This window comes from Alternaria rosae, assembly GCF_020736505.1.
Source record: "Alternaria rosae strain MPI-PUGE-AT-0040 chromosome Unknown BKA58scaffold_1, whole genome shotgun sequence".
NCBI classification, from domain to species: domain Eukaryota; kingdom Fungi; phylum Ascomycota; class Dothideomycetes; order Pleosporales; family Pleosporaceae; genus Alternaria; species Alternaria rosae.
This window is the reverse complement of record NW_025763570.1, coordinates 1,470,005-1,497,300: the sequence shown is the minus strand read 5'-3', so window position 1 is coordinate 1,497,300 and position 27,296 is coordinate 1,470,005. Positions and strand designations below refer to the sequence as shown.

Genomic DNA, 27,296 nt, shown 5'->3' with positions numbered 1-27,296 from the left:
ATGTATAGGGCTGCCTGGGTACTGTGACGTAAAAGAAAGTTGGTGGTCTTGATCGGATGAGTGAAGTACGGGCTCCAGCGTGCTTTGCGCATAGGGAATCTATCTATATGTTGGCACAGATAGGGAGTTCGAAAAGGTTTCGTGTTGGAGTCTTGATGGCGTAGAAAGCCAAGTTCAGGAGAACGTAGGCATGATGGTTGTGGATATTATTTCTCGATCATCTGTACCTGTGCTATAGCAACGTAAAAACAAGGTTCATTTGAACGATCATCTAGATTTCTCCATTATTTAATCCTTTTTGGATATCGTACACTAGTGCTGCTGTTGTCTCCTGTGTTGATTGTAAGCCTAGGTTCCGATATATCTCAACTGTGGTTCACAACTATCATCATACATAACAAGAAACGAGCCACTTAAAACTTGCACAATGCAGGCAACCATTTTGCAAAGGCATTATCTGTCATAATAATTAGGGCAGTTAGAATGATTGGGATTGTCAAGCATTTGAACAATTTGTAATTTGATTGAGCGTGTAAAGAATGTCTCTAAACCAACATGACTATACCTGCTTGTCCGGCCATCTTCTCTATCCAGCGATTTTCGAGTAGCCTCTTTTAAATAGTTGAGTACACCGATAAATCATGCCACTAGCGAGTTTTCGTCGTATGTGTAGAGCTTTCCTCGTATCTCTTATTGATGCAGCACTTCGTGAACTTCACCGCAGCATGCTTCACGTCACAGTCCCGAAGATCCAAAGTGCTTTTCTTCCGCACTGGAAAGCTTGGCAGAAGTCGCGAAGTATACTTGTGAGCCTAATTTCACGATGCTGTTGTGCGCCATATGCCGACGGCTGTCAAGCCCTGGCGTAGAAGTGCCGGCCAATGGTATGATACAGGCTTGAGTAATTCGACTTCGAGATGCATGTTCCATCAGTAGACCCGTACCAGCATAGAACCGAAAGCCGATACAAATCGTATGGAGATGTCATTTGTGGGAATACAAGCGTCAGATGAGGAATGAGGTTTTTTGGGTGATGTCATGGGACCAGCCGCACGTGGCGGGCCGTGCGCGCTTCTCTGACCCTGCCCCGTCGCTGGACGTGTCACCACTGTACCTTCATTCTTAAACTCTTGCATACTCCAACATCGTATTCTAATGTCTGCAACAACAACTTTGACAAATCACTTTCATGCATCATTTCCTTTGTATCGTCCTATCGTACCTTGATTGAAGATCGGCGGCTCTCCACAAGCTTCCCCGCATTCCACCTGCAGCGAGTCAGGCCAACTCCACGTGTTCGCAGCAAAGGTTGCGAAGTACCTCGCGCATGGATACCTCGTCTCCTCTCTCTCGCATAGATACACTAGTATCAGATATGCCGTTGGATAAAGACAGCAGAACCGACGTCGTTCTACGCGACAGACTGAGTGCGCTGCCAGATGAGCTGCTGCTCCACATCTTCGAGGCGGTCGGTTGCCTCTCCAGACGCGACCTTTGCAACGTATCGCGCGTCAACAAACGATGCCACCGCCTCAGTGACGCCGTCTTATATAAGAGCATTCTGTTCGAAACCCCAGAGCTACACCTCACATTCAGCGAGTCATTGAGTCGTCGCCCGCGCCGTGGCTCAGCCATCCATGAAATCAAGCTGGCTTATCCGTCTTCGGAGCTGTCGCAACTGGCACTCGACGCACCTGTCGCCGGTTCATACTTGGATCCCAAGCGCTCAGATAGCCTTTCACGGACGCTATCGATCATGTCAAATCTGGAGAAGCTCGATATCTCGGTCCCCGACGTGCTCCTTCACGGTATTGGTACCTTGTTCAATGGACCCTTCGACCTCGCCTGCTTGAAGTCCTGCTCACTATTCTACCAATGCGCTAACGATGCTTACTGGGACCTTCGCGAGAACATACATATCTTCGCCCATCCTACGCTGGAAACCTTGACGATTCGCAGAGCCAAGCTAGACGAGAAGGGCTTCGATCACATCGAGCGGCCACACATGACCGCGCTCAAACAACTTCACTTGATCGAATGCGATATCAACGACGACTCACTTGGAGATCTCCTCGAACTACCCGAGGCGCTTGAGGAATTTGTCATGACGCAAACGGAAGAGCCTGAGCCAGAATTGGAGGAGAGCTCTGATAACGTTGGAGATTATATCTTGGCCGCACAATCGCAAGCCGAGTTCTTGAAGAGTATCACAATCGATCACCCAACCCTTACCGGGCGCAAAGTGCTTCGTATGCGCGAGTTCGCAGCGCTAAAGACACTGCGTCTAAATTGGGATTACCAGTTATTTGGAAAGTCATCTAAGAAGCCGCGACTTCATTCCGTTGGTCTCCCGCCGGTGATGGATACGCTTGAGTTTTTCAATGAACTAGGAAGCGACACTGAGGTTACCGACCTCCTCCTGGCTACGATAGAGCAGAAAGATATCGTTGCCAGGAATTGGAAGACCATGGTGGTGGTTGAAGGCGAAGACGGAGTATCAAGAGAAATCAAAGATGCGTGCAAGACGGCGGGATTACAGTTGGATATTATTGGGGCCATGGACGAGGATACCGAATCGGAAGACGAATCAGAAGACGAATCGCAAGGCAAACTCTGGTCAAAACCGGATGCCAGGACCCAGATATCGGATAGTGAACCAGAGAGCGAATCGGGAGACGAAACAGGCTATCGGGTGCAGAAGGAGATTGAGCCAGACAGCGATGAGAGCGTTCCAGTTGCTCGCCGGTTTATGTAAGGGTGCTATTTGTTCATCCCACCGGGCTTACATGACTGTGTTGCGGACACGTCTAGACTACACCAACAACGTTTTAGATCCTGGAAATGCATATAGACTTAGCTTCATACACTATATCACGCTGTTTTCTTACTGCAACATCAGCGTATATCTCCCTTTCATAACGATCCTCACTCTCCTCCCCTCACCCGTTCTCCTACCCGTCTGTCCGAGCGCCCTCCTCTTCTTCGAGCGTTTATTTGATTGCCCCTTGTCTTCCGCGTTCTCCTCCTCAGCCCTATTCCTTCGCCTCCTACTATCCCTCCAGCCTTCTACATACATCCAGATCTGTCGCAATACGCAGATGAATACCATCACGATGTGCTCTGCTTTGAGCTTTACGTGTGTGGCAGGGACGTAGGATATGTTTGGCCTAGGGACGGAGCCTATGAGGCTTACCGGTAAGGACGCAATGCGGCTGAGCGTGGTGACTGTGCTGTTCATCATCAATGGATTTCTGGGGGGTTGTGGCATACATTGGATGTAGCGCAGAGAGGGTTGGATTTAGCGTAGTATATGCGTAGTCGTCGACACGTGTCTTGGATTCACGGAGGCCTGTATCTTGGCAAGGTGTGGAGGCATTCAATGTATTTTTTGGGTATCCATGTACATCCAATATGACTGTGAAGCATACAGGGACCATCTATGTCACTCTCTACGGTGCTTGATATCGACAGCTAGGTAGCTTCGACAACACAACAACAGTTCAGCCGTGGAAACCCATCATACCCCCTCGTCCCCTCGCTCCACTACCACGTCCTCGACCACGACCACGACCTCGACCTCGACCACGACCACGACCTCGACCACCACGGTAGCCGCCACGTCCATGACCTCGGCCTTGACCTTGGCCCTGTGGATCAGGTCGGTAGCTATTAACCCGACTCCGCATCTTGCGAATGCTGTAGTTGACATCCTGAAGCCGAATAACGAAATCACCTGCCATGATCACTGAAGCAGGAATACCTTCAAGCACCTCGTTAGCACCGTATTCCCTTCTCAAGATTCGAAGACGCCATACTCTCATCCTCAGTGTTACCAGGAACATCGTTCCGCTCTTTCATGTGCTTGACGACAAACGCGATTGCCTCAAACTTGGAACTAGTGCGTGTCATACCCGCAAGACGGTTGAGCGCGGAGATGAGTGCTAGACCCCAATTGTGGCAGTCTGGATCGGGGAGGTACTGGACTGGAAACGGGGTAGCCATGGAGCGGAATTCCCAAGAGGCACCTGCAGATGCCAGGAGACGGGTGATTGTGGCCTTGGTGTCTGAGGGGAGAGTGGTGAAGTCGTGGAATGTGAGGCTGTTGTCGATGTAGTAGTCCTCGGCTTCGTCATCCGCCGCATTGGTGCGGTCTTCGCGGTTGGCCATCTGAGTGTCTTCCATGATGTTTTCGGTCCCGTTGGCGGATACCGTGTTGCCTGTGACTTGGTCCACGGTGACGGGTACAGGGGCGTTGCTGGCGTCGATGAGATCTATGATTTTGTTTGTTGAGGTATTGAGGTATTGAGGTGTTGAGGTGTTGATATGTTGTGGGTAGCAAGATTTGTTACTGAAGCTTGATTATCGTCAAGATAGCTTGCAATGAATGTCAAGCGGAGGTGTAAGATTAATCGAAGTATAGTAGTCGCGGGCCGTGTATATTCGGACTAGCGTTGTGCTAATCATGAAGTCGCAGTGAAGGAGCTTTTGATCGTGTGTATAAAGACTAGCAATGCGCTAATCGTACAGTCGCAGTGACGGGCTCACTTACTGCGAAGGCGAGACAAGGCTGTGGTTTCTCCATTGTTACACGCATTTCGTGGAGATTATTTGCTCGTGAAGCTCTTGTGGATAGCTTTGGCGTTTGCCCATAAAGCATTCCCGGGGTCTTATCGCGTTACTAGGTCTCATGACGTCTTCATCTGAACATAGCTTGCATGCGCACGAACGCCGTCTTTCTTTCCTGTTGCGGTTCTTCCATCGCAAGACCTTCAGCTCCGTTGTTGTCGTGATTAGCCACCACGGCATTCGCGGGTAGTTCGATAGGATCACTATTATCGACCGTTGGCTATAACAAATCAGCTTCTCTGTTCCCAACGCAATGTGTTTCTCCAATGACGGCACTCACTGCTGCCATATACCCATTCAACTGCTGCGGTTGAGCAAGTTCAGCTCTTCCTTCTCCTTGCAACTCCTGTGGTCCATTGTGTTTGGATTGGTCTCCATGCAGCTCCGTCGGTACATGCTCCTGTCCTGCATACGGTGGTGGCGTGCTTCCGTTGCTTGGGGCGCCCGGTGGTGCAGTATACTGAACCCCGACGAACTGCGCGTCTCTTTCCTGCATCCTGCGCATAGCCCTTTCGCGCCTCCGCTGTTTACTACAAAGCTTCACGAAAATGACCGTGCAGAAGATGCCTGCCACGAACATGATGACAAGGATTATGACCGCTACAGTGCCTTGCAGCGAGAGGTTGGTGTTGCGACGTTGGAGAGGCGCCATGTTGTCTGATTCTTGGTCGGGGTTAGAGATGCGGTTTTCGAGTATGAAGGACGCGAGGGGATCAAGCTCGCGAAATGCCGCTGGGTCTGGGAGGCCTGAGGTCTACTTAAACTCATAGCAAGGATTGTATAGGCCGCCTGAAATTCATGCACGTCTGAGCACAAATAACGTGCACTGCCATGGACGTGATGGCGGCGCAGCGCTGTTGGGGGCCAAAACGGGTACGCGAGGCTGATCTCTCGGTGCTGCCAAGGTTGAACAGTCCGAGACCGGTAGGTACGGCATGTCTCTATCGAGAAAGATGGGACTTCATGTCGAAGAGATACGAGAAGAAGGTAGATCAAATGAGGTCTTACATCTGGCGATAGTCCTGAAAGGTGTCACGCTGTAGAGCCAGTCCTGGTTCTTGTGTATCACATTGTTCAGGCCGAACACCGCCTCTTCCCGATAGCATTCTGTGTCGCTCCCCATACACCGACACCCATCAGCGAGGGTAAGTGGAAGTGTCCAGCTCCATGCTTATCCATCGGATCGTGAGGTTCTCGAGAGCTTGGTAGGGCTCTCACGCTTGAGCCTCGCGGCGCTTGCATTAGCGTCGACTAAGCCGGTAGATGACGCGCAGTTGGATCCAGGACGAGATGACGTGTGACATCTGACCAGCGCGAAGAATTCAGTGAGCTTGGGAATCGAGCATCGTAAACTCTGGATCTCTTCTACCGAACGAGGGTCGCTATGCTGCAGCAACGGTGAGCTGCACTTTATTCGCCAAGTTCGGCTGTGTCTCCCCCCTCCACCCATGGTTTTCGCGACTACGCGCCGACTCTGCCACAACACCCCACGCACTTCTGCCTGTGCGCCCACCTATCATACAATCAACCTACCACAACACGCCGTATCACATCTAACGCGCAAGTCTCTGGGAGGGGATAGTTGTGCGACATACTACAACAGTCTCGACATACAGTTTGAGTATGCACTCGCCGCATAGACACATACGAAGACGTCAATACTACAAGAACCAAAATGGATGAGGACCTCCGTCTTCTCGAGGTATGCAACGGCGCGAGGGTAGAGAGTCGTGCGACGTCGCTAACGGGAATGCGACTTGCAGCAGGAATACTGCCCCACGATAGACCCCACTCTTCTTTACACCATATACTCGGATTTCGCAGGAGAACCGAACGCACTCGATCTTACTAGACAATTGCTGGAACCCCTCAAGTTGACAGCCGACGCTGAAGCCCTCGATTTCGACCCCTCTGGCAGTAGCGGAGGCGCAGTTCAAGGCAGCCCAGATAAACACAGCACCGATGTCGACTCCAATGCCGAATCGTGGACGACGCAAACGGTAGCGACGGACCATTCGACGCTTTCGAACGAATTCTCTACACTCAGTGTCAACGGCCGGTCGGGGGGCTCGGAAGGGTCCATGGAAGATGGATACTACAAGGATATCCAGCAGTCGGACATCTCCACGAAAGAATTGTTGCTTGCCGAAACCTTCCCAGGTCTGCGACCCGCGCAGGTCACGTACACATTGAAGAAATGTGGATACGATTACGACAAAGCTACAGACGAGCTGCTGAATCAAGTCTTCTTCGATGACAGTAGAAAGAGCCCTACTGAAGAAGGTCCAATCGCGAAGGGTATCGATGCATTCTCAGAAGATCATCACGTACCGCAAAAAGGCAAGAAAGCTAAGAGCAAGAAGAAGCAGAGACTATCTCTAGAGGCGGGGGCTAGCTACCTCGTCGAATCGAACGCGCCGTCCAACCGCTGGCAAAACACGAGTCGCGATGTAGACTTTATAACGTCGCGAACTGGACTGTCAGCGAAGACGGTATCATCGCTTTACCACGCGAACGGAACGTCTCTTTCGGCAACTGTGTTAGCCATTGTGAAGAAGGACATCGCGGCACACAAGAAAGAAAGTGAGCCAGACGCCGCACTGGTACAGGATGCGATCATACTGAATGAGGGCTTCCCATCTATGGACCTTGAGCACGCTCTTGCCATAGTACGACTCACTGCTCCTTCGACGATAAAAGCTCGGGAATTAGCGAATTCCCTTACCCAACAACCTGCGAGCGAGACAGGTGGGATAGGTGGCATCAAACTCGACTTACGATATGCTCCTGTTGACCTGTCCGACCCCTCGGAAGACACGAGGCTTCCCACGCTGACCCCTTCTGTTCGACCGCGCGACGCAACGTCCACCGCCGCTGCAAGAAATGACGCATTTGGGAAAGCATCTGGCGCCTACCGCAAGGGCAAGTCGACGCCACTAATGAGACAAGCGGCCGCATACTACGCACAAGAAGGCCGTGACCTCAATGCCAATTTGAAGGCGATGAATGCAGCCGAAGCCGACGCATTCGTTTCTACACAATCTGGTTCCACATACCTCGATCTCCATGGCGTTACCGTGGCAGATGCGACGCGGATCGCCAGGCAACGGACCCAAGCTTGGTGGAACAGTCTGGGTGAGCGCAGAATACCCGAGTGGAGTGGTGCTGGTCGTAGGGGTGGTGGCGAGGCATACAGGATCATCACCGGTTTGGGCAGACACAGCGAGGGTGGGAGGGGAAAGCTGGGACCTGCAGTCTTGAAGACATTAGTCAACGAAGGATGGAAAGTAGAAGCAGAGCCTGGAGAGCTGTATGTTACAGGGCTGGCAAGAAGGAGATAGTGAGCTTCGATATTGGGCAAGATCTCTATGTATATCAGGGACGTATGGCGCGCAAGATGTTGGAGCATGTACAGCGACAGTACCCTGCTAGTAGCAAATCAAAGCGACGAGATGCGATTGGATATCATCAAACACGGATTCAAGACAGCCTCCGCAAGATCAAGAAACTGCCCTGAGATTCGCTCCCACTGCTCCTTCCATCCCTCAAAGCCAAGGCTAGCGGGCACGCTAAGGTTTTAAGCTTCTTCGAACCCCACTCGCCATCCGTTACCCCCATCTCAATCACTTATCCCTCAATCCAGGTCGCTCACGAAACCTCCAACAACATGTCAGAGGCGCTCTCGTACGCTGACTGTCGCAGTTGTAAGGCTGCTCGCGATGTGCCTTAGTTTCGAAACCAAAACACGCGTACTTAGCCGTACGACTAACGTGCCAAGCTGTCGTTTCACGGGTGCTGCGACGGAACCAGCGACACCATCACTCGAAAGACGCGTCGACGATTGCTAGTGAAGAGGACTCAGGATATCATATGCTGTCACGTCCATCACGGGTCACTGACAGCCCGAGCAAGGCATCGCGATATGATTTGAATTGGGTATTGACAAGGTCAAGCGCTTCCCCAGCGATTCCACGCGACGCCAAGGTACATTTCGTGCTTAAGCTACGAGTCGTCGAGTGAATAAGCAATTATGTTTTGCGTATAGTATGCGGAACCAGCTACACGACTAGTGTTTCGCCTGCGCCCGTTGCAGTACCAAACAGCACATGCCCGCGCAGCAGCACAACAGCCTAAAGGCATGTGCGTCTTCGCGCACGCAATGCTACAGCGTGCTTACCATGACGATCGACAAAACGTTCGAATAAAAGGCTAGAACGCATGCACCGTTTGATACAGGACATGCTCCACCCGATCGGGCCGTTCCCCATGGAGGTATGAATATATAGAGAAGGTCTTTCCATGCAGTATTACTACTCATCAGTTCGATACTCATCCAGCTTACTCAGTCTTCTTCTCTACTTCCATTCAATCATTCTTCCTTGTATATATCGCTGCTAGTCGGCTTTTATCCTCTTTACACATTCTCTTCTTACATCACTGCCGGGCAGCTGATTTTTAATTCTCCTTCACATCCTTTACATCCGCCAATATGAAGTTCGACTCCTCCATCCTTATCGCCTCCTTGGCGGCGACCGCTGTTGCGGCTCCGGCTCAGGAACCTTGCGACCACACTGCTATGGCGAAGCGATGGGTTGACACTACCGGTGGTCAGAAGATGCCGGCACACTACGTCGCTACCATCCGTAAGCTCTCTTCCGAGAAGGTTAAGAACAAGCGTGCACTTGACGCGCTCCTCGGTGGCCTTGGCGGCGGAGCGGGAGGTGCTGGTGCTGGTGCTGGTGCAGGAGGCCTCGGTGCCCTCGGTGGACTCGGTGCTCTAGGTGGCGCCGGTGGTGCTGGTGGTGCTGGTGGTGCTGGTGGTGCTGGTGGCCTGAGTGCTCTGACTGGTGGTGCTGGAGGTCTCGGCGCTCTCACCGGTGCTGGAGCTGGTGGCGCAGGAGCTGGAGCTGGAGCCGGAGGTCTCGGTGCCCTTGGTGGACTTGGCGCTCTAGGAGGTGGTGCGGGTGGTGCAGGAGGTGCAGGAGGTCTCAGTGCCCTTTTCCCTGGTCTCGCCAAGCGTCAACTTGATCAGCTTCTCGCTGGTTTGACTGGCGGTGCAGGCGGTGCAGGCGGTGCAGGCGGTGCAGGCGGCGCAAAGGGTGCGGCGGGTGCTGCTGGCGGTGCTGCTGGCGGTGCTGGTGGAATCGGCGACCTTCTCAGCGGTCTCGGTATTGGTGGTGGAGCGGCTGGCGGCAAGGCGGGTGGTGCTGCTGCTACTACTCCCAAGGCGCCTGCGACCAGTGCTGCAGCCGGCGCTGCGAAGGGCCAGAAGGGTGCTGGAGCTGCGGGTGCTGGTAATCTTACCGTAAGTGCTCTCTCGTCTTGAACTCCATTCCCGAAGCTGACTTGATTCAGGGCGCTGCAAACAACGGCACTGCTGCGGCAGGAGGCGCTACCGCCGCTGGCACTGGGAAGGCTGGCAAGGGCGCTGGTAACTTGAACGGGGCTGCTGGTGCCGGAGCAAATGCTAACGGAGCTGCTGGCACTGGAGCTACTGCCAACGGAGCCACTGGAACTGGAGCTACCGGTACTGGAGCGACTGGTACTGGCGCTGGCAAAGGAGCTGGTAACGGAGCAGCCGGTGCAGGAGCGACTGCTAACGGCGCTACCGGTACTGGAGCAACTGGTACCGGAGCTGGCAGGGGACAAGGCAATGGAGCTGCCAACGGTCAACAAGGAGCCGGTAAGTGGTCTAAATTCCAACAACTCCTACCATAGACACTGACATACATCAGGCGCGGGCCGTGGTCAACAAGGTGCCGGAGCCGCCACTCCCCCAACTCCTCCTACTGCCGGCGCGGGTACTGGAGCAGCTGGGGCTACACCCCCAACTCCTCCCACAGCCGGTGGTGCCGCACCCGGTGCCAACGGAGCTGCTCCTCCTGCTCCTCTCACCTCTGGTGGCATTGCTGCTCCCCCTGCTCCCCCCGCCAATGGAGCTACTCCCCCTACTCCTCCCACAGCCGGTGGTGCCGCTCCTGGTGCCAACGGAGCTACTCCTCCTGCTCCTCTCACTCCTGGTGGCCTTGCTGCTCCCCCTGCTCCCCCCGCTAATGGAGCTACTCCCCCTACTCCCCCCACTGCCGGCGGCGCCGCTCCCGCTGCTGGTGCAAACGGTCCTCTTGCCGGTGGTGCAAATGGCCCCGCTGCTGGTGGTGCCGCAGGAGTTGGACTTACAGGAACTGGAGCTACAGGAGCTGGTGCCGCAGGTACCGGTGCTACTGGTGCGTCTGGCTCTACCGGTGCTTCTAACGGTGCATCTGGATCTACTAGCACATCTGGCACCAAGGGTGCGGGTGCAAACAGCGCCTCCAACGGCGCCTCAGCCGCATCTGCATCTGGTAACGGAAAGGCCTCAGGTGGCAAGGGCACCTCGTCTGGCAACGCCGACTCTGCTCTCGCTGACTCTCAGGAGGAGGATTAGAGTACCCGGGCGACTTCCTGGCCTACGCAGGATGGCGATGGTGTATGGGTGAATACATAAGTGCATGGGTTTTTAGTAAAACAAGGCTTGGATGAATGTGTAACGATAGGGACGAGACTGGATTTGGATTTGGACTTGGACATGACTGGTATTGCGACTTGGAGACTCACGATCATTTATCGGATAATAAAATAATTTCACGCGAACGTCTGTGTTTTTGGCGGAAGATGTGATGGGAAGGTATATTCATCGTCTTGGTTTGTCCATGGTGATCAAGAGGGTGTGCAGTTGACATATAGGTCTATTGCTCTCTTTCTTACTCTATACATTCTGCTGCCTTGAGAGTCTGAGATATCACAGCACATAGAAAGTAGAGAGGAGAGTTGGCAGACTTACCACCAGCACTGACAAAAATCACAGACATCAAGACAGATCCTCGTGCGATTCTAAAAGGTATCGAATTGCGCAAACCAACTACTAAACCCCTTACTCAGAACGCCGCTTCCCAGAAGCCGAACCTTTGCAATGCATACTAAACCCACACAAATAGTGTCGTTAAATAAAGGCGTTGAATCTATAGCGCGTATAGAGAGTGAGAGAACGCGTCTGACGCCTCCCAACAAGGAAATAGACCCCTGGGTATCCATATTCTCTCCTGCCAGTCCTCCACTCACTCAATCATCATCACTACACCACCGGGTGAACAATCTAGGAAAGATGGAAGGCGCCTTGACCTTCGCGGATGGCTACGCTTAGCTTCTCCCGCAGGATATCGACGGTGCTGTAGTCGGGCATCTTGAGATAGTTGACACATGTCATGACGGAAGGGAGATAGTCGTCGGATGTGTAGGGTGGTTCGCTGGGCTTGCAAACGACCGTGAACATTGGTGTGAGAGCCTTGAAGCCTGGAGACGTGTTAGTAAACAGGGTTTGATGTACAGTGAACGATATGACTTACCTCCAATTGGTAGCTTGGGACTGCCGGTAATGAACTGCAAGAAATCCCTCCGCTCCTGCGCGTCGAATTCGCTCATGGTAGCAAGTAAGTTGCGTACGCTCTTGCTGTCGAGGTTGTAGCCGTGGTCTGCTTTGATGGAATCCATAAGAGCTGTGGTGTGGTTAGTAACAGTGCTGAAGTGGTGGACGTTTCTAAACTTACTCTCGAGCGACCAATCCTCATCCGTCCGACCGAATAGCATCACCAACTCATCAGGGGTGAATGCCTTGAGAGCAGAGTATGGGAAGACCTCTGTGAAGCCTGCGCGGAAAGCATCTGCCTGTCGCTGGACACCAGAGCCCAGGGTGAAGTCGATGACCTTCTCTACATACATGTCGACGTTCTCGATCGTGACGGAGGTATCCGCGCCGTTCGGAATAAGCTCAATGGAACCATAACCAGGAAGTGTGAAGTCGAGAGCTAAGTCTTCCACCCGGCAATCTTGGATGACAATGTCGTTAAGAGCCGCGGCTTTTGCGGCTGCGCTCAGATTGTCGTTGTCAACCTTCTGCTTTGCATCGGCAAATTGCTTGAGTAGAACCAAAGACTTGGCCAGGTCTTCATCGACTGCTTTGATCGCTCCAAGAGATGGTGCAACTGCTGCGCTGGAACCGTCACTGATGCGGAAGAATGTTGGGTTGAAGGACACGTCGATGATGCGAGAGTCCAGCATGGAGCGAGCGACGAATTTACCCAGAATCTTGAACAGCTCGAGACGCTTCTCTCCATTCTCGGTGCTTGCTTCTTCAGTGCTCATGGGAGCGGGATAGAGTCCTCGCTTGCCGAAGGCATATTCGTCCTGATCGCTGGACTCATTCTCTCGCCAAAGCTTCAGCTTCTTCTTTGAGAACTCGCGGGATACTGTGGAGTAGAATTCCAACGTCGGTCCCAAACCAGTTCCAACTTCCTCAAAGTACTCGACTTCCAGAACACTAGCCGAATGTCCATACAGTTGCATGACTTTCATAGCGGACTCCAAGATTCGGGACCTAGAAATGCGAACCTTCTGGCGTTGAAGTCTACCTAGGAACGGCCGCTCATCCCTATGTCGACTGTCACGTGAGTCGCTTGTGGGCTGCGAGTTCTGCCATCGCGTCATCGACCTAGAGTAGCCAAACGAAGTAGACTGTAGGAAGAGGTGGCGCGTCTCGAACGGGAAAAGGAATGGGTAGAACCGAGCCAGATCCTCGCTCCAACTAGGGAGGCAGTTGCTTGCTACAACAAGAGGCTCTTCTAACTGACGGTTAAGTTTGGCTGTGAGCTTCGTGTTGACGAATTGTGAGAGCGGCTCGGTATTCAGTTTGACCTGTTCCTTGTTCGCCAGCAGGATGTCGTCAAGGTGCGAGTTCAGCCCGTGGAGTATGCTAAGTAATCGCAGAATACCAGATGTCACTGGATGTTGATCAAGTGAGGCTGGCATACCCGAAACGTCCGAACGTGACTCTGGCGGCGGTGTCAAGGAGCTGGGCTCGCTTGGTGGAGGGCCCTGCACCCGCTTGAACTTGATGGTATGAATACCGTTCCAAACCGAGCGATGTGATCCATCCGCTGGTTGCGCCTGGCTGAAGTGCACAGCGCGGTAAATTGTTGTCTCATTTGAGAGTGGCTGGTCGTTCACGCTGAATTCGATATGCCAGTCTTGAGGGGTCGATTGTACAGCGGCAGCATATGACAGAGCGCTTGCCCCACCTAGATTTTGACGCATGGCAGCCGAGCTCTGTAGTAAGGCAGACAGACGTGACGCTGGAGTTCGGTTTTCGGAAGGTGGCTTTGCCAGTGGTGTGTTTTGTACGGGTGTAGCAATCCGCGTGCCGTCTTCTTCACGAGCAGTGGCTTGTCCTGTCGATGCGACTTCGACACTGACAGCCGATGGATCTGGCATATCCTCATCCAGCTCATCTTCAAGATCGTCGACGATGGCATTCAAGGCACTGTCGTCATCCATAGAATCTTGGTCGGAGAGCTGCGCCTCATCAGCACATTCGACTGGATCTTGGCTGCTGTTCGAGTGAGGCTTGGCTGGGGGTGGTGGCGGGGGTGGAGGAAGCTGCGCCTGTTGACGCCTACTTGATCGACGAGACTTCTCTCGTGTAGCCGAGCTCGGTCCTGGCTGGGATGCATCGGCCGGGGCTGCCTTGGATCGCGAAGACTTTTTTGAAGCACGGTGTGACGAATCTGAAGGGGTGTGGGGTGGTGGTGGTGCGCGTCCTTCCGAAAGAGCTTGAGCATACATGGCCTCAAATTGGTCCCGAGATGGGAATTGGTCGCGAGTCTTGGCCGGCCGTGGCCGATCTGCGAGGCTGATGCGGGGTCGAAGGTAGTCGTCTAGGGCTTTGAATGTAGCAATGGCGTGAATGGACACCATGATATTGCGGTAAGTCTTTGGGATTCCCGAATCGTCATCGGCGACAAGCTTCAGCCTCAACTGCTTAGCCAACATGGAAGTTGCGCTTCCTCGGCTGTCGTACATATTTTGATGAACAGTAATTACGTCGAAGTGTTCGGATCTGCTCAGCAGATCTTGCAGCTTATGGACCAATACGCTGAAAGGCGTAGCTGGAGACGCAGTGCTCGCGGTCTTGATCTTGCTCTGGCCACTACCTCCCATGAAGGCTTCCAAGAAGATGGGCCTAGGGTCGACCTTCTTGTCAGATGTAGACATCGAGAACAGCTCCAAGAGCACCTCCACAATCTTCGATGTTTTCAGCTCGTAGCTTGTGATGCTTTCTAGTGCATCGCCTTCAAAGTAAGATGCCAGTCTTGTGAACATGTTCATACAGTCGCTTGTAGCACCATCAGCAACGCACGTCTTAATTTCATCAGCAAGCGATTTCAGGTCCTCCAGGACCGCAGAAGCCTTTTCGCGTATAGGATTATCAGATTCCTTCTCGTGAACGTCAATGAACTTCTTAGCACGGAGCGTGATGATATCTTCGATATCGGGCATCGGTACTGGCTCCCGCTGGTCAGATGACGACGAAGAGTCCGACTCATCATCCTCGTCTCGGTTCTGGCTGCTTTCATTCGGTTCATCGTCCGGATCCACGTCTTCGCCATCGTCGGACTGCATTTCCACGTCGACACCGTCGCTCGACTGGGCGGCTTCCCGCTCAGCGTCTTGTTCTGCAGTGGAGATGGTGCTAGCACCCGAATCAGCTGCAACCTCGATCTCTCCTGCCAGCTTGGAATCCTTGGGCTTGGTTTCCAACGACTTGCAGGGGCGGTTCGCCAATTGCGAGATCTCGGATATGACGCCTTCGCGATAGAATTGGTACCGGTAGATGGGCTCCAGTCGCTTGAGCAATAGTTCGGCAGCCTGTAACGCGTATGTGACCAAGGATGGGTGGTCCTGCTGCGTAAAGATCGATGCCAGATGCGAAGCATAGGGTACCGGCCGTAGCGCTTCCTCGAGAATATCGGTATCCAGATTTGACAACATCTTGAGATGAGCGGTAAGCACTTTCTGGCGTACACTGAGGTTGACAGTACTTGAGTAGGCGTCTGTCAGAGTAGGCAGAAGGATCACGGCGAAGCGCTTAACCTCTGCCTTGCAATCTTCCAAAAGCTCGACGCGTTTCTCATTGGTGGTCTTCTTGTTAGTGGAAGAAAGTGGAAGGAGGTCGTCGCCTGGGTAGCCGGCATCGAAGAGATCGTCAAGGTACATCAGACCCTCGGTCGGGACATCGGGCAGCAGTTCGCAGATAACATTCAATGTCTCGAAAACTTGATCTTTGGGCCGGTGAATCAAGGCTTGCATGATGACGACAGAGTCAATCTTAGCTGCGACGTCCTCAGTGCCACTAGGAGGTGAAACACCAGTTAGGATCTGGTACAAAGTATCGACCACATTCATCTTCAATAGCTCAGCTGATAGACGCGGGCTTGCCTTGGCGGTGTACGCCAGAACCTGCAAGAACATAGTGTGGATGCTGGGTCCAATGAGATTCGTGCTGCCTGGAAGCAGAAGTCGCAGGATGGCTTTGAGAAGACCTGGGCTGACCAGCTCTTCCAGCTTGCTCTCCTGTTGCCGGAAGCTCTGAACGATTCTAGAGACACAGATGCAGCCCTGCTCTACAACCTTTTGATCGTTGTTGTTCAGAATATTCTCGAGAATAGGCATAACATCGCGCACGACCGGGAAGGAATCCTCTGGGATGTTCCGACAGCAGTTTGCTGCGGTTGTGACGGCTACACGCTGTGTGCTTGTGGCGAAGAAATCGAGGAAGGTCAAGCACGCTGTCAGACCGCCTTCCCGTACAATAACTCCCGGGAACTCCACGGAAATCTTTTCCAACGTACTCAGACATTGTTCGGCCAGGTCGATAAAGTTGATCTCGAGCAGCTTGGAGCAGAGGACAGGCACAGCGCCACCGTACACGACGTTGGCGGTGGCCTGGGGCAGGGCTTCCATCAAATTGGCCAAGCATCGGCAGGCGAGCAACATAAGCTCCGGGTTCTCTTCCATCGTGAACTCATTCGGTTGCATGAGCTTGACCAGTTCCTTGACGTAGGCATCAGGGGAGAAATGGCCGGCCAGGTTGTCCTCGGTGGAGATGAGGAGCACTTCGGACAGTTCTTGCAGCGCAATCAGTTGTATAGACATGTCTGGCGATCGCAGTTGGTCCAGAATACCCCGCAGGCGCTGTGTGGTACCGGCCATCATGCCGGTGAGCTGCCTAAGCGCAGATAGGCTGTGTGAGTTGCGTCCCAGGAAGCCGCTGGTGAAGGGATCGTCGTCATCATCGTCGTCTTCCTCGTCGTATCGCTCTCCGTGATCGTCGCCGTTCTCGTCATCGCTGGTATGGTCTTCGCCAGACTGGCGCGTTTCTTCTTCGGCCTTGTTCGCGGGAGCATCGTCCATGGTCGTGTCGTCCTCGGCCTTGTTCGATTTGCGCGAGCTTCGGCGGGACGTGGAGGGGCTATCGGCGTCGGGCGCGGCGTTTGAGGGCTTGGTCTTACGGCCGCTCTTGGATCGCTTTGAGGGCTGTGGCGTCGATTTCTCGTCGATGGGATCTGATGGTGGGCTGTCTTCGGTCAGCGCTTGCTCGCCGATTGGGGCAATTGGCACAGACCCAGACGAAGACATGGCTGCTTTGCCTTTGGCTCTCTTGTTCTTGGTAGCCCTGCGTTTGGGTGTAGACTCTGGGTTGTCTGCTGGGTCGGGGCTGGGATCGCGCGCTGACGTCTTCCTCTTGCGGGACGCTGGTGCGGGCGGCGGTTGAGTTGCGGTCGGGGGAGCAATAGGGGGCGAAGTATCGTTGGTGTTGGCGGATTGGCGCCTTTGCGAGCGAGTGACTCTGGACGACATGAGATTCTGACTACAGGCTTGTGAAATCGAGATGCGCGCAGACTGTGGCCCCGGGGGGTACAGCACTTCTGTGGGGGCAGAGCAAAGTGAGACTTGGTTGAGAACCGCAGCAGCGTGTGGTGTTGAACCGCGGGGTGGAGAGTGCTGCAGCAGCCAAGGGTCGGGTGGGAAGGTCTTTACCTTTCACGAGGTCCTCTGGAGGCCATCAAGGACGCGCCATTAGGCGTGTGCTCAAGCGAGTGCGGTAGGTGCAAACACACGGGAACCGGTAGCGGCGGCGAATGGGGCGGGTCTCAGCAAACAGAGCAAACGAGAGAGCTGCTCTGGCCGTGCGATGGGTAATAGAAAGAGATGGTAATACTGTAGTGACGCTGGCGAATACTGGACGTCGATATCCACCTGCATGCCAGAGGGAGCTAATTACGTGACCTGCCTAGCGCCTTTGTTGTTATCGATAGAGCGAGTCGCAGTTGCCGCATCCGACCTACGGGTGGCCCGCGCCTGCCAGAAGCACCACAGAACGATGAAGTGAGTGATGAGTTGGCATCCTCCTGTTCATATTCGATGATGGTGGCGAAAAATTTGTCAAGGTGAGGCAGCCTATCTGGCCATTGAGGTAATCCATACTGCCCGACTAAGTTGGGATGAAAGTATCGCGGCTGAATTATCCATGGATTCACTTGGGGTGTCTGTGAGGACTGACTACACCTAGTCCTGTTCAACTCCCTACCATTATCTAGGATCCAGGACAGCTTCACAGGATTACAAACCTAGCTACTTCTCACTATCTTAGCCGCAGCCCTCCGACGTCGCTCCCACAGTTTCGCATCGAGTAATCAGGCCATTTCTAGCCATCCTTAGCGCCTTCTGTCACGCCCAGGGTCACTCAGTACCAAGACAAGCAATCCCTTCCTCTTCACAGCCAAGCCCACGGATTGTTCAGCATATGGATCCCACGGCTCGCGACTAATTGCAAAACAGAGTTGGTACCTGTGGGGTCGGGGAAATGCCGACACATCCACGCAGCACGTGAGCTTCCCACTTCTGTCCGAGCAGTTTGCAGCCTTCGCTTGCCATTTGGCGAGTCTTCGGACGCGAAAGGCGTTTCATTTTTTTGCGGCGCAGAGCGAGTGGCGCGCCGGAGTTATGGCACCATGCACGGCGAGATGTGCGGTCGCAGGGCAGGCAAAATCGTGACCACCCTGGAAAGCCCCGCCGCCCGCGTTCCAGTGTCCAAACGGCCGCCTAGAAACAACCCTGAAAGTGTAAAAGGGCATGGTACAACATGTCCCCCTCTTCCACGGCCGGCTCACCCTGTGCATCTGCTTCCCTATATCCGTCTCACTCACAATCCACTTTCACAGTCTCACCCTGTCCGCTTTGTCGCGCCCACTGCCTAAAACACTGTCCGTCGGGTGTCGCCTCGCTGCCCCCGCGTCATAACCAGGCTCCTATCGACTCACTTCTCACTACTGCCTAGTCTCGTAGGTAGTCTCCCGGTGACCCCGTTTATCGCGGTATTCGTAAGCCTTTCACTCATAAATGCCCCCCTTCCGCCGGCAATTGACTTGGCCTTTTAGTTTTGTCGCGCACATCCCAGCTGCGACCGCAACCCCACCCCGCCGTCACCTCCGCAGTCCATCACTACATAGCCGCCCGCTCACCCCTCCGAGGTCACCCCTCGCTATCCGCCCGCGCATCGCTCCACGCAAAATCGCCGTCGCTACCATGTCCTCAACGGATAACCGCGACATCTTGCTCGACGCTGGGCTCCCCAACACCGAGGCCATGTCGCTCGCCAACTACACATTTCCCAAAGAGAGATTGAAGAAGACGCTATCAAACCCCAAGAAGCAGCCCCTCGTGCTCGTATCATGTGGCTCCTTCTCCCCGCCAACAAATCTACACTTGCGCATGTTTGAAGAGGCGGCCGACTACTGCGAGTTCGAGACCGACTACGAAGTCGTGGGCGGCTTCTTCAGCCCTGTCGGCGACGCATACAAGAAAGCCGGACTGGCTTCCGCACAGCACAGGATCAACATGACGAGGATCGCTGTACAGGACAGCTCGACTTGGATCGGTGTTGACCCGTGGGAGCCGCTGCACAAGGAGTATCTCCCAACCGTCAAGGTACTCGACCACTTTGACCACGAGCTTAACGAGGTCATGGGAGGGATAGCGAGCGAGAATGGCGAGAAGCGACGCATTCATGTGGCGCTTCTCGCAGGCGCCGACCTGATCCAGACCATGAGCACACCCGGTCTTTGGGCTCGCGAGGATCTGAGCAGGATTCTGGGCCACTATGGTGCCTTCATCCTCGAGCGCAGCGGTACTGACATTGGTACGTTCCTCCTCGCATAAATCTCTACAACCACTAACATGCCACAGATGATGCGCTTGTACAGCTCCAGCAGTGGAGGGAGAACATCCGCGTGATCCCGCAACTCATCCAGAACGACGTCTCGTCCACCAAGATCCGGCTTTTCCGCAAGCGGGGTAAGAGCATCCGCTACTACATCCCCGACAAGGTCGTCGACTACATCTACGAACACGGCCTCTACAGCGACGACGAGAAGAAAGTAGCAGACAAAGGGAAAAAGACAGCATCCTCTGACGCTACAGGGTCCTCACAAAGTGTTTCAGCTTCTTGAACAAGCTCACTCACGAAACTGCTATGACCCCTTCGCATTTCGAGAACCGCATGTACCACCACTTCCGACAGGACTGCCGCGCCGCACGCTGCGAACAACGCACGTCCGTGATCTTTGGGTGGCAAACTGAATTGGCGTTATAGAGGCGGTACTCTCATTAAATCGTCACGATCACCCAAAACCGGCTTGTTAGAGAGGCACGGGTGGGCCTTCACGGGCTTGGTTGGCTGAAAAGGGAAAAGGGTCAGGATGAGCCCTACGACCATTGGCGCATTGTTTTTGTATATTTCCAGCTATGATACCACACACAGACTCAACAATGCACGATAATCTTTACGAATTGCACCAAGTAACGGAGCGTGGAGGTCCACGGGCGGGCTTGTCTATCATTACAGGGGCTATGATGTCATCCGCTGAAGCGAGTTGGCGGCACATCTTCCTTCCCTGCCGTTGCTGATCTCAGGGCGCAGGGACTCAACGGCCTCGTCGAGATTGGGTAATTTGTGCATGACGCGATGGCATTCTCGAGAAAATGCTGGGCAGTATGTGACAAGCCATTGCATTCTAGAGAGTGTGCTGTGCGCTCTGTTTGTGTTCGTGACACAGCCACCAAGGCATACGCAGCGCTTTGCGTTACCAAGTGTTCCGAATGTGTGCTGAGAACTTGGTCGCCTGTGATACCCGCCTTGTCAGATATCAATAACCTTCACACAGGACCGACTCCGTGTTCTGTGTCCAAGTTTGTCGCTGTTCCAAGATGGCTATCCAAGCGGCTTGTGGCGCCCAGCGCTCGGCCACGTCAGGCCAGACATCAACACCTCATCACCACAGCAACGACACCGCATCCCAGCAAGCCCAACCTCGTGCATGTGTCCAGCCGCCGATTATACATATTCGCTACCGATAATCACATGCGCCCGGGTGGTGGCAGACACGATTGAACGTATTTTTTATTGTTTGCATGCTTTTGCAGCTATCTTATGAAGTGCATCCCGGCCCCACGTTTCTACACCGCGCTTTCGCTTGAAGCACGTATACTTATCACGACCACCCGATCTTTTCGATGAGCGACCGCGAGCGCACTGCGTCGCGTAGACGGCCACAAGGCGACGAACGAAGACGGCGCAGAGAATCCCACGGCGACGTAGATCCTGAGCGACGACGAAGGAGAGAATCTCGCGGTGACGATGCGGTTTACGATCGGGAAGGAAGACGGAGAAAGGGACACAGGGCAACAGACTCTTCAGGCGACCTACTCCCGAAACCGCCTCGGCGGTCGAGACACCAAAGTGACACGGAGCAGGAATCCCCGGCGCCACGCAAAGCGCGGGGGTCGAGGCGCAATTCTACAACAGACGGAAGTGGGAGGGGAAGTCGAGGCTCAGCTCCTCTGAGTCTCGATGCGTTAGCGAAGCTCGACAAGACCAATGCGAAGAAGGCTGGGGGCTGGGGAGCCTACGACTACGACGATGAATACCTGAAAGAAGTCAGGAAGAAGGAGAAGGACCTGGAGAAGGAGAGAATCAAGCATGAGCGAGCGGAGAAGAGGAAAGAACAGCAAGAAGAGGAAGCCAGACGACGTGCTGCAGAAAGCGATGCCGCATTGCTTGAGGAGAAAGCTAGGAAACGGCGGGAGGAGAAACGGAAGGCTGCTGCATTGAAGCAAAGTCAGACCGACGATGAGCTCGAAAGAAAAAGAGGCGCATACACGGAAGATGAACGGGAGGAGCGAAGACGGAAGCACGAGTCGAAATACACACCATCAGAAGCCGACGAGCGGAGGGAACGGAGACGGCAAGAGAAGCAACACCGCACAGAGCAGAAGAAGCGGCGCGTTATCAGCGGACCCTTGGCCGAAGAGGGTGGCATCGACGACGATTCCGAATATCGGTTCATGATGGAGAAGCGCGGAGGTGCGGGCAGTGGTCCGCCAACCGTGTACACAGAAGAGGAGCTGGCACGAAAGAAGAAGAAGAAGCGTATAATATTCGGCATTGTCTGCGTCGTGATAATCCTAGCTATCGTCATACCCGTTGCTGCGTTACACTCAAGCAGAGGCAAAGATGACGAAAGCTCAGGGACCGGATCCGCTGCCGCCTCATCAGGGCCAAAGAACGACAATCTAGCCGGGAAGGACCGAAACAGCGTACCAGAAGCGGATCGCGGTGGCATATTGGACCCATGGGCATGGTACGATACCGATGACTTCAATGTCACCTACACCAACAAACTCGTCGGAGGCCTCCCAGTCATCGGTCTCAACGACTCCTGGGACGATGATGTTCAAGCAAATCCTTCTGTTCCGAAACTCTCAGACTCGTTTGAGTACGGCAAGACACCTATTCGTGGTGTGAACGTCGGTGGCTGGCTCAACCTCGAGCCCTTCATTACGCCGTCTTACTTCTCTCAGTATGGGTCCAAAGACAACGTAGTCGACGAATGGACGTTCCTGAGCAAGCTCGGACCTGCAAAGGCAAAAGATACTATGGAGAAGCACTATTCTACCTTTATCAACAAGAAGACTTTCCAGGAGATCAGAGAGGCCGGTATGGATCACGTTCGCTTCCCGTTCGGCTACTGGATCGTGGAGACATACGACGACGACGTCTACGTACCACAAGTAGCCTGGCGTTACCTCCTACGCGGTATCGAGTACTGTCGACAAAATGGGCTCCGCGTCAACCTTGATCTCCACGGCGCACCAGGTAGTCAAAACGGCTGGAACCACTCTGGTCGTCAAGGCCAAATCAACTGGCTCAACGGCACAGACGGCGACAAGAACGGCCAACGCACCCTAGACGTCCACCATAAGCTCTCCGTCTTTTTCGCCCAAGATCGATACAAGAACGTAGTCACCATGTACGGCCTCGTCAACGAACCCCGCAACGTAGAACTCGACACCGAAAAGGTAGTCGCCTGGACCCAAAAAGCCATCGACCAAATCCGCGCCGACGGCATAGAAGGCATCATCGTCTTCGGCGACGGCTTCATGGGCCTCGACAACTGGCAAGGCAAGCTGCAAGGCAACGAAAACCTCCTCCTCGACGTCCACCAATACGTCATCTTCAACACGGACCAAATCAAGCTCGAGCACCGCGACAAGCTCAACTTCGCCTGCGAAGCCTGGACCCAACAAAGCAAGCGCTCCATGGACAAGAAAACCGGTTTCGGTCCTACCATGTGCGGAGAATGGTCCCAGGCAGACACAGATTGCACGCAATACATCAATAACGTCAACACGGGCACACGCTGGGAAGGCACGTTACAAGCTCAAGACGGCAAATCCGGCGCTGTCCTCGCTCCGCAGTGTCCGCTGGAGTCGTCGCAGTGCTCCTGCGACCAGGCTAATGCCGATCCGAAGGACTATTCTGACCAGTACAAGAAGTGGCTGTACCAGTTTGCGATTGGCCAGATGGATGCGTTCGAAGCTGGTTGGGGCTGGTTTTACTGGACGTGGGAGACGGAAAGTAGTACGCAGTGGAGTTATAGGCGGGGGCGCGAGGCGGGGATTCTGCCCGATAAGGCGTATGAGCGCGATTGGAGTTGTCCTGGTAATGGGGTGGAGGGGCTGGATCAGTTTGAGGGATTGGCGGAGAATTATAGGAGGATGTAGATGGGGATGGTGAAGGGGGTTGGATGTTGTGTGGCGGGCCTCGGCCTGCCTTTTTCATTGAGCATACGTGTAATGAGGGTGTTTGGGGGATATGAAAATGATTCTGTTGTTTTTCTTGGTTGGGGTGTACATAGCATGTGCATTTCCTGGCGTTGGTCTCGGCTATTCAAATCAGTACATAGAATTCGGTGCATATCTTTATCAAATCATTCATTACGCTCATCTCACATTTCGAATGACTTCAGTTCAAACCACTCTCCGCCCTGACCCGGCTCATCCTAGTACAGCTTTTTCCAGGAGATATCATGACTTGGCATAAAAGTCGCTGTGTGAACGGAGGCGTTTTGAAATAGCCGCTGAATCGGTGAGGCTGACCACGACTCCAGGCCCCCCACATCTCATCTCGTCTCGTCGCTCCCACGATGATCTAAGCGTTCGAGGCCCCCTATAAACTTACGATTCATTGCCCCGGCTGCGCAACCAATTTGATGGATGTATCTTCACAATTTCTGTACATGCCAATTTCTGCCAGTTTCATCTCTTGTAGATGATCCAGTTATCGGTAATTCGGTCCCAATGTACAGACACAAAATTACTTGGGTACATACAGGCACCGCGCTCACATCGCCGCGTCACACCCGAACGGTGCGTACCTTGAACTATTGCGATTGGCAGGAGGTGTTGCGCACGTCGCTATTTTAAGGCGGTGCGGGTGGAGCGTGGGAGGAGTGCCATCCTGGGGAGGATCACGAAGAGGGTGAGGCCACCAAGGCGGTGTCGTGAGGAGGCGGCTGTGTAGGCAGTGCTTTCGGCGAAGTAAGGGTGTTTATATCGTGTGTTGCGACTTCCTCCAACCTGGAGCCATAACTCCAGTTCCTTCTTTTCGTAGCGACAATATCACAAGCCAACACACCAACCGTATAACCCCGTCCCGTCCTACCTAGGTATCCTTACCACGACCACGCCACATCCACCATGTCTCCCACCCCTCTCCACACCCGAGATACCAACTCCATCTTTCAGAATCCGGGCGAAAAACGCGGTTTCATCGTCGTCATCATCCTTTCCATCCTCGCTACCGTCGGCATGTTCTGCCTCATCATCACTCTCGTCATCTGCAAGAACAAGCGCGATCGAAAGAAGAGAGCGGCGAAGATGGATGCAGAGAAGAGTTTGAACTTTTTGCCAGGCAGGAAGGGGAGGTATCGCAAGTTGGAGGATGAGGATGAGGGCGAGGTTTGGAGTGTTGAGATGGATGATAGGAGGCCGACGGCTTATCAGGGGAGGTATAATGAGGTATGTTGATGTGATGGGGACAGGCGTGGGCTGTTAGAGAGGAGAGTAGGCTAATGGGAGAACAGGTTGATTTGCCGCATCCGGAGAGTGCTTACAGATGATCTTAACACGTCTTTCTAGAAATGAGACGACTACAGAGTCTGGTATCTTCTCAGCTGGTCACCTAGGCAGCGAGCAAGCGTAAAATTATTCCTAGTACCGGACTACTCTACACCATTTTCCATCAATCACCACCCCGCCATTTTGGAGTAGTGCTCTTTCCCTTCGTCCATACATAATCCTGCTCCTGGCGCTTGGACAAATTACCTGTCGCCAATCACTGCACCTGCACACCCCATATCTCTAGCATCAATCTCGGTCATGTCTCAGCGAAGCCGTGAAGAGAACAGCATCCAATCCATGGAAGAAGACCTTCAAAATATGACGCTCGCACACTCCTTAGCCGCGCAGCACCAGAAGAATGGCGATGGCTTCAAGACACCGCTGGCAAGAGAATCGATGTTGAGAGCCCCAGAGGAACGAAAAGCTACCAAGGACAATCAATCCAAAAGACAAGAATCTGTCTACAACGGGAGCATACTCACGGCTACGTCCCGACCTTGAACACCCCATTTCTTCCACCCCCAGCGACGAAACCTTCAGCCTTCTCCCATCAACAGTCTGGGTCATCACTCAAACAAGAGTGGTTCACTCTACTCTCCGTACCGTCTGCCTCTGTACCTCGTTCTCCATATCCAAAACAGTGTTATACTGCCTCAGAGACGAATTCTCTTCTCGGCCTTCTCTCCATATTCCAGAGCGGACGAAGCGCGTGTTGAGGAGATATCGCGTCCTACACGACCATGGTGATAGCGAGAAAGAGGAGAAAGGGTTTGGCTTTGAAGCACTGATGGATGAGGCCGAGGACGTGCTTTATCATGTTAAAGGTAGCAGGGCGGAAGGGAAAAATTGGCAAGAAAAAATAGCGGATGGGAGGGTTTTTGGGGAGGGGTTCACGGAGGTCACTGTGGAGAATATTAGGCGGGTGCTGAGAGTGGAAATAAGGATGTCAGACTTGTACGACAAGCAAGCACGGGGAATCCGTATGACATAGAATAATTTCTCGTGTCGATGATCATAGTACCCTTATCTCCATACTCTTCGTCATACAAACTAATTCAAGACCGAATCTCAGCAACCGCCCTCTACTCAACTCCTTCACGCTCTACTTCTACACCTCGTTACAACTCTCATCCCCATCAACCTCCTCCTACTGCCCATCCCTCTCAGCAAGCATCTCCTCAATATGCGCGTTCAACCAATACCTGCCCAACACCTCTCTCCCCATATCCTTCGCACCCTTAATCTCGCCCGCACACACCTCCGTCTTACACAAGCACTCAAAAGGCTGAGCCATACTCCACTCCGTACTCGGATAAAAGAACGTCAACTCATCACCCTCCTTAAGACCCTCCCCCTGTTCAGACACCCTGACTTCCCAGCGCTGCATATCAAATACAAGGCTGGGCTTGCAGCTGTGGTTTATATAGACGAGGTCGCAGTTCAGCTCGATGTGCAGGTCGCGCGAGGCTTGGACGGAGGAGTACGCTACGGTGGCTGGCGTGGGCTTTGTGATGCGCGCGAAGACTGCGCCGGGAGGCAAGTTGACAAGGGAGACGGAGCGCGAGGTGAAGGAGCCTGGGTTGTGCTCTACGCGGAGGAGACGGGTGAGGTCGGGTTGGACCCATGCGGGGATTTGGGAGGTGGTTGTTGAAGAAGGGGTTATGATGGGTTTGGTAGACGATTTTCCGTTCGTGTGGGGGGTTGTGCTGGGAGGGGTCGAGGTTACGGCTGCGGGCGACATGGTGGGTGGACTGGATTCGAGATTTGAAATGACGGATATGTGTTTATGAGGTGAGGGTGTTGGGTCAATTTTTTCTTTGGTAGTTGGTCAATAGAAGATATCGTGCTGGTCTTTATTACTGCTTCCCCTTCGAATCAGAGTGCCCGGACGATGGGCTCAACTACACGCATTCAGGCCTACTAGGGTCCACACGAAGACGCAGTCTCTTCCTCTGTGTGGGGATACCACGGCTTGTTCCACTCTCCTTCCATCTAGTTCCATATTGCCGAAGAGGCTCGGTATGTCTTTGCCTAGATATCCAAGCCTGCTTTGGTGGAATAGTGATCCGAGGTACCTGAGTAAATGTGCCCAATTGCACGTGAGATGGGCTCGTCCACGTATCCGTTGTATAATAGTATTACGCGGGATACCCAGTTTAAGGCGGCACAGTGAGGATCAAGTGGACTGGGATATGGTATATCTGTCGTCTCTCGTGCATGGTGGGGAGCTGCTAGTGACGTGGGTTGTAGTAGCTTCCAGGTTCTCCGGCTTTGCAGAT

General features: G+C 53.6%; 9 protein-coding genes across 9 annotated transcripts; 6 read left to right on the top strand and 3 right to left on the bottom strand.

Moving 5' to 3' along the window:
• The first annotated feature begins 1,121 nt into the window (after positions 1 to 1,121).
• BKA58DRAFT_372321 (uncharacterized protein) lies at positions 1,122 to 2,894 on the top strand. The gene has a single exon (XM_046169116.1). The coding sequence runs from the start codon at positions 1,328 to 1,330 to the stop codon at positions 2,753 to 2,755; it is 1,428 nt and encodes a 475-aa protein (XP_046030753.1). The 5' UTR covers positions 1,122 to 1,327; the 3' UTR covers positions 2,756 to 2,894.
• A 1,444-nt stretch (positions 2,895 to 4,338) lies between these two features.
• Positions 4,339 to 5,367, bottom strand: BKA58DRAFT_9595 (uncharacterized protein). Its single transcript, XM_046176278.1, has 3 exons — positions 4,907 to 5,367; positions 4,550 to 4,846; positions 4,339 to 4,348 (listed from the first exon to the last, which is right to left on the bottom strand). The coding sequence occupies exons 1-2, from the start codon at positions 5,276 to 5,278 to the stop codon at positions 4,697 to 4,699; spliced, it is 522 nt and encodes a 173-aa protein (XP_046030752.1). The 5' UTR covers positions 5,279 to 5,367; the 3' UTR covers positions 4,339 to 4,348; positions 4,550 to 4,696.
• An 822-nt stretch (positions 5,368 to 6,189) lies between these two features.
• BKA58DRAFT_9603 (uncharacterized protein) lies at positions 6,190 to 8,270 on the top strand. Its single transcript, XM_046176280.1, has 2 exons — positions 6,190 to 6,328; positions 6,390 to 8,270. Exons 1-2 carry the CDS (start codon positions 6,302 to 6,304, stop codon positions 7,965 to 7,967), a joined length of 1,605 nt encoding a protein of 534 aa, XP_046030751.1. The 5' UTR covers positions 6,190 to 6,301; the 3' UTR covers positions 7,968 to 8,270.
• A 2,383-nt stretch (positions 8,271 to 10,653) lies between these two features.
• On the top strand, positions 10,654 to 11,253 carry BKA58DRAFT_372315 (uncharacterized protein). Its single transcript, XM_046169115.1, has one exon. The coding sequence runs from the start codon at positions 10,680 to 10,682 to the stop codon at positions 11,100 to 11,102; it is 423 nt and encodes a 140-aa protein (XP_046030750.1). The 5' UTR covers positions 10,654 to 10,679; the 3' UTR covers positions 11,103 to 11,253.
• A 155-nt stretch (positions 11,254 to 11,408) lies between these two features.
• BKA58DRAFT_9370 (thyroid hormone receptor interactor 12) lies at positions 11,409 to 18,011 on the bottom strand. The gene is made up of 5 exons (XM_046176239.1): positions 17,536 to 18,011; positions 17,120 to 17,344; positions 12,210 to 17,071; positions 12,009 to 12,158; positions 11,409 to 11,955 (listed from the first exon to the last, which is right to left on the bottom strand). The coding sequence occupies exons 1-5, from the start codon at positions 17,559 to 17,561 to the stop codon at positions 11,759 to 11,761; spliced, it is 5,460 nt and encodes a 1,819-aa protein (XP_046030749.1). The 5' UTR covers positions 17,562 to 18,011; the 3' UTR covers positions 11,409 to 11,758.
• Positions 18,012 to 19,083: 1,072 nt separating this feature from the next.
• Positions 19,084 to 20,006, top strand: BKA58DRAFT_407247 (uncharacterized protein; the record flags this gene model as incomplete). Its single annotated transcript, XM_046172019.1, has 2 exons — positions 19,084 to 19,696; positions 19,744 to 20,006. 2 exons carry the CDS (start codon positions 19,084 to 19,086, stop codon positions 20,004 to 20,006), a joined length of 876 nt encoding a protein of 291 aa, XP_046030748.1.
• Positions 20,007 to 21,069: 1,063 nt separating this feature from the next.
• Positions 21,070 to 23,619, top strand: BKA58DRAFT_396219 (glycoside hydrolase superfamily; the record flags this gene model as incomplete). The annotated part of the gene is made up of 1 exon (XM_046171347.1): positions 21,070 to 23,619. The coding sequence occupies one exon, from the start codon at positions 21,070 to 21,072 to the stop codon at positions 23,617 to 23,619; it is 2,550 nt and encodes an 849-aa protein (XP_046030747.1).
• Positions 23,620 to 24,594: 975 nt separating this feature from the next.
• BKA58DRAFT_433630 (uncharacterized protein) lies at positions 24,595 to 25,016 on the top strand (the record flags this gene model as incomplete). Its single annotated transcript, XM_046173207.1, has 2 exons — positions 24,595 to 24,915; positions 24,981 to 25,016. The coding sequence occupies 2 exons, from the start codon at positions 24,595 to 24,597 to the stop codon at positions 25,014 to 25,016; spliced, it is 357 nt and encodes a 118-aa protein (XP_046030746.1).
• Positions 25,017 to 26,086: 1,070 nt separating this feature from the next.
• BKA58DRAFT_9375 (uncharacterized protein) lies at positions 26,087 to 27,111 on the bottom strand. The gene has a single exon (XM_046176241.1). The coding sequence runs from the start codon at positions 26,756 to 26,758 to the stop codon at positions 26,165 to 26,167; it is 594 nt and encodes a 197-aa protein (XP_046030745.1). The 5' UTR covers positions 26,759 to 27,111; the 3' UTR covers positions 26,087 to 26,164.
• Between the last annotated feature and the right edge of the window lie 185 nt (positions 27,112 to 27,296).

What these genes read in the sequence shown, in the direction of transcription:
- BKA58DRAFT_372321 (XM_046169116.1), top strand. Translation starts at nt 1,328, where the DNA reads ATGGATACCTCGTCTCCTCTCTCTCGCATAGATACACTAGTATCAGAT.
- BKA58DRAFT_9603 (XM_046176280.1), top strand. Translation starts at nt 6,302, where the DNA reads ATGGATGAGGACCTCCGTCTTCTCGAG. An exon ending in AGGACCTCCGTCTTCTCGAG is followed by an intron (nt 6,329 to 6,389) that starts GTATGCAACGGC and finishes TGCGACTTGCAG; the next exon opens with CAGGAATACTGCCCCACGAT.
- BKA58DRAFT_9375 (XM_046176241.1), bottom strand. Translation starts at nt 26,758, where the DNA reads ATGTCGCCCGCAGCCGTAACCTCGACCCCTCCCAGCACAACCCCCCAC.
- BKA58DRAFT_9370 (XM_046176239.1), bottom strand. Translation starts at nt 17,561, where the DNA reads ATGGCCTCCAGAGGACCTCGTGAAAG. An exon ending in GCAGCCATGTCTTCGTCTGG is followed by an intron (nt 17,072 to 17,119) that starts GTCTGTGCCAAT and finishes GACCGAAGACAG; the next exon opens with CCCACCATCAGATCCCATCG. An exon ending in TCCCAAGCTACCAATTGGAG is followed by an intron (nt 11,956 to 12,008) that starts GTAAGTCATATC and finishes ACACGTCTCCAG; the next exon opens with GCTTCAAGGCTCTCACACCA.
- BKA58DRAFT_9595 (XM_046176278.1), bottom strand. Translation starts at nt 5,278, where the DNA reads ATGGCGCCTCTCCAACGTCGCAACACCAACCTCTCGCTGCAAGGCACT. An exon ending in TGAATGGGTATATGGCAGCA is followed by an intron (nt 4,847 to 4,906) that starts GTGAGTGCCGTC and finishes GATTTGTTATAG; the next exon opens with CCAACGGTCGATAATAGTGA.
- BKA58DRAFT_372315 (XM_046169115.1), top strand. Translation starts at nt 10,680, where the DNA reads ATGGAGCTACTCCCCCTACTCCCCCCACTGCCGGCGGCGCCGCTCCCG.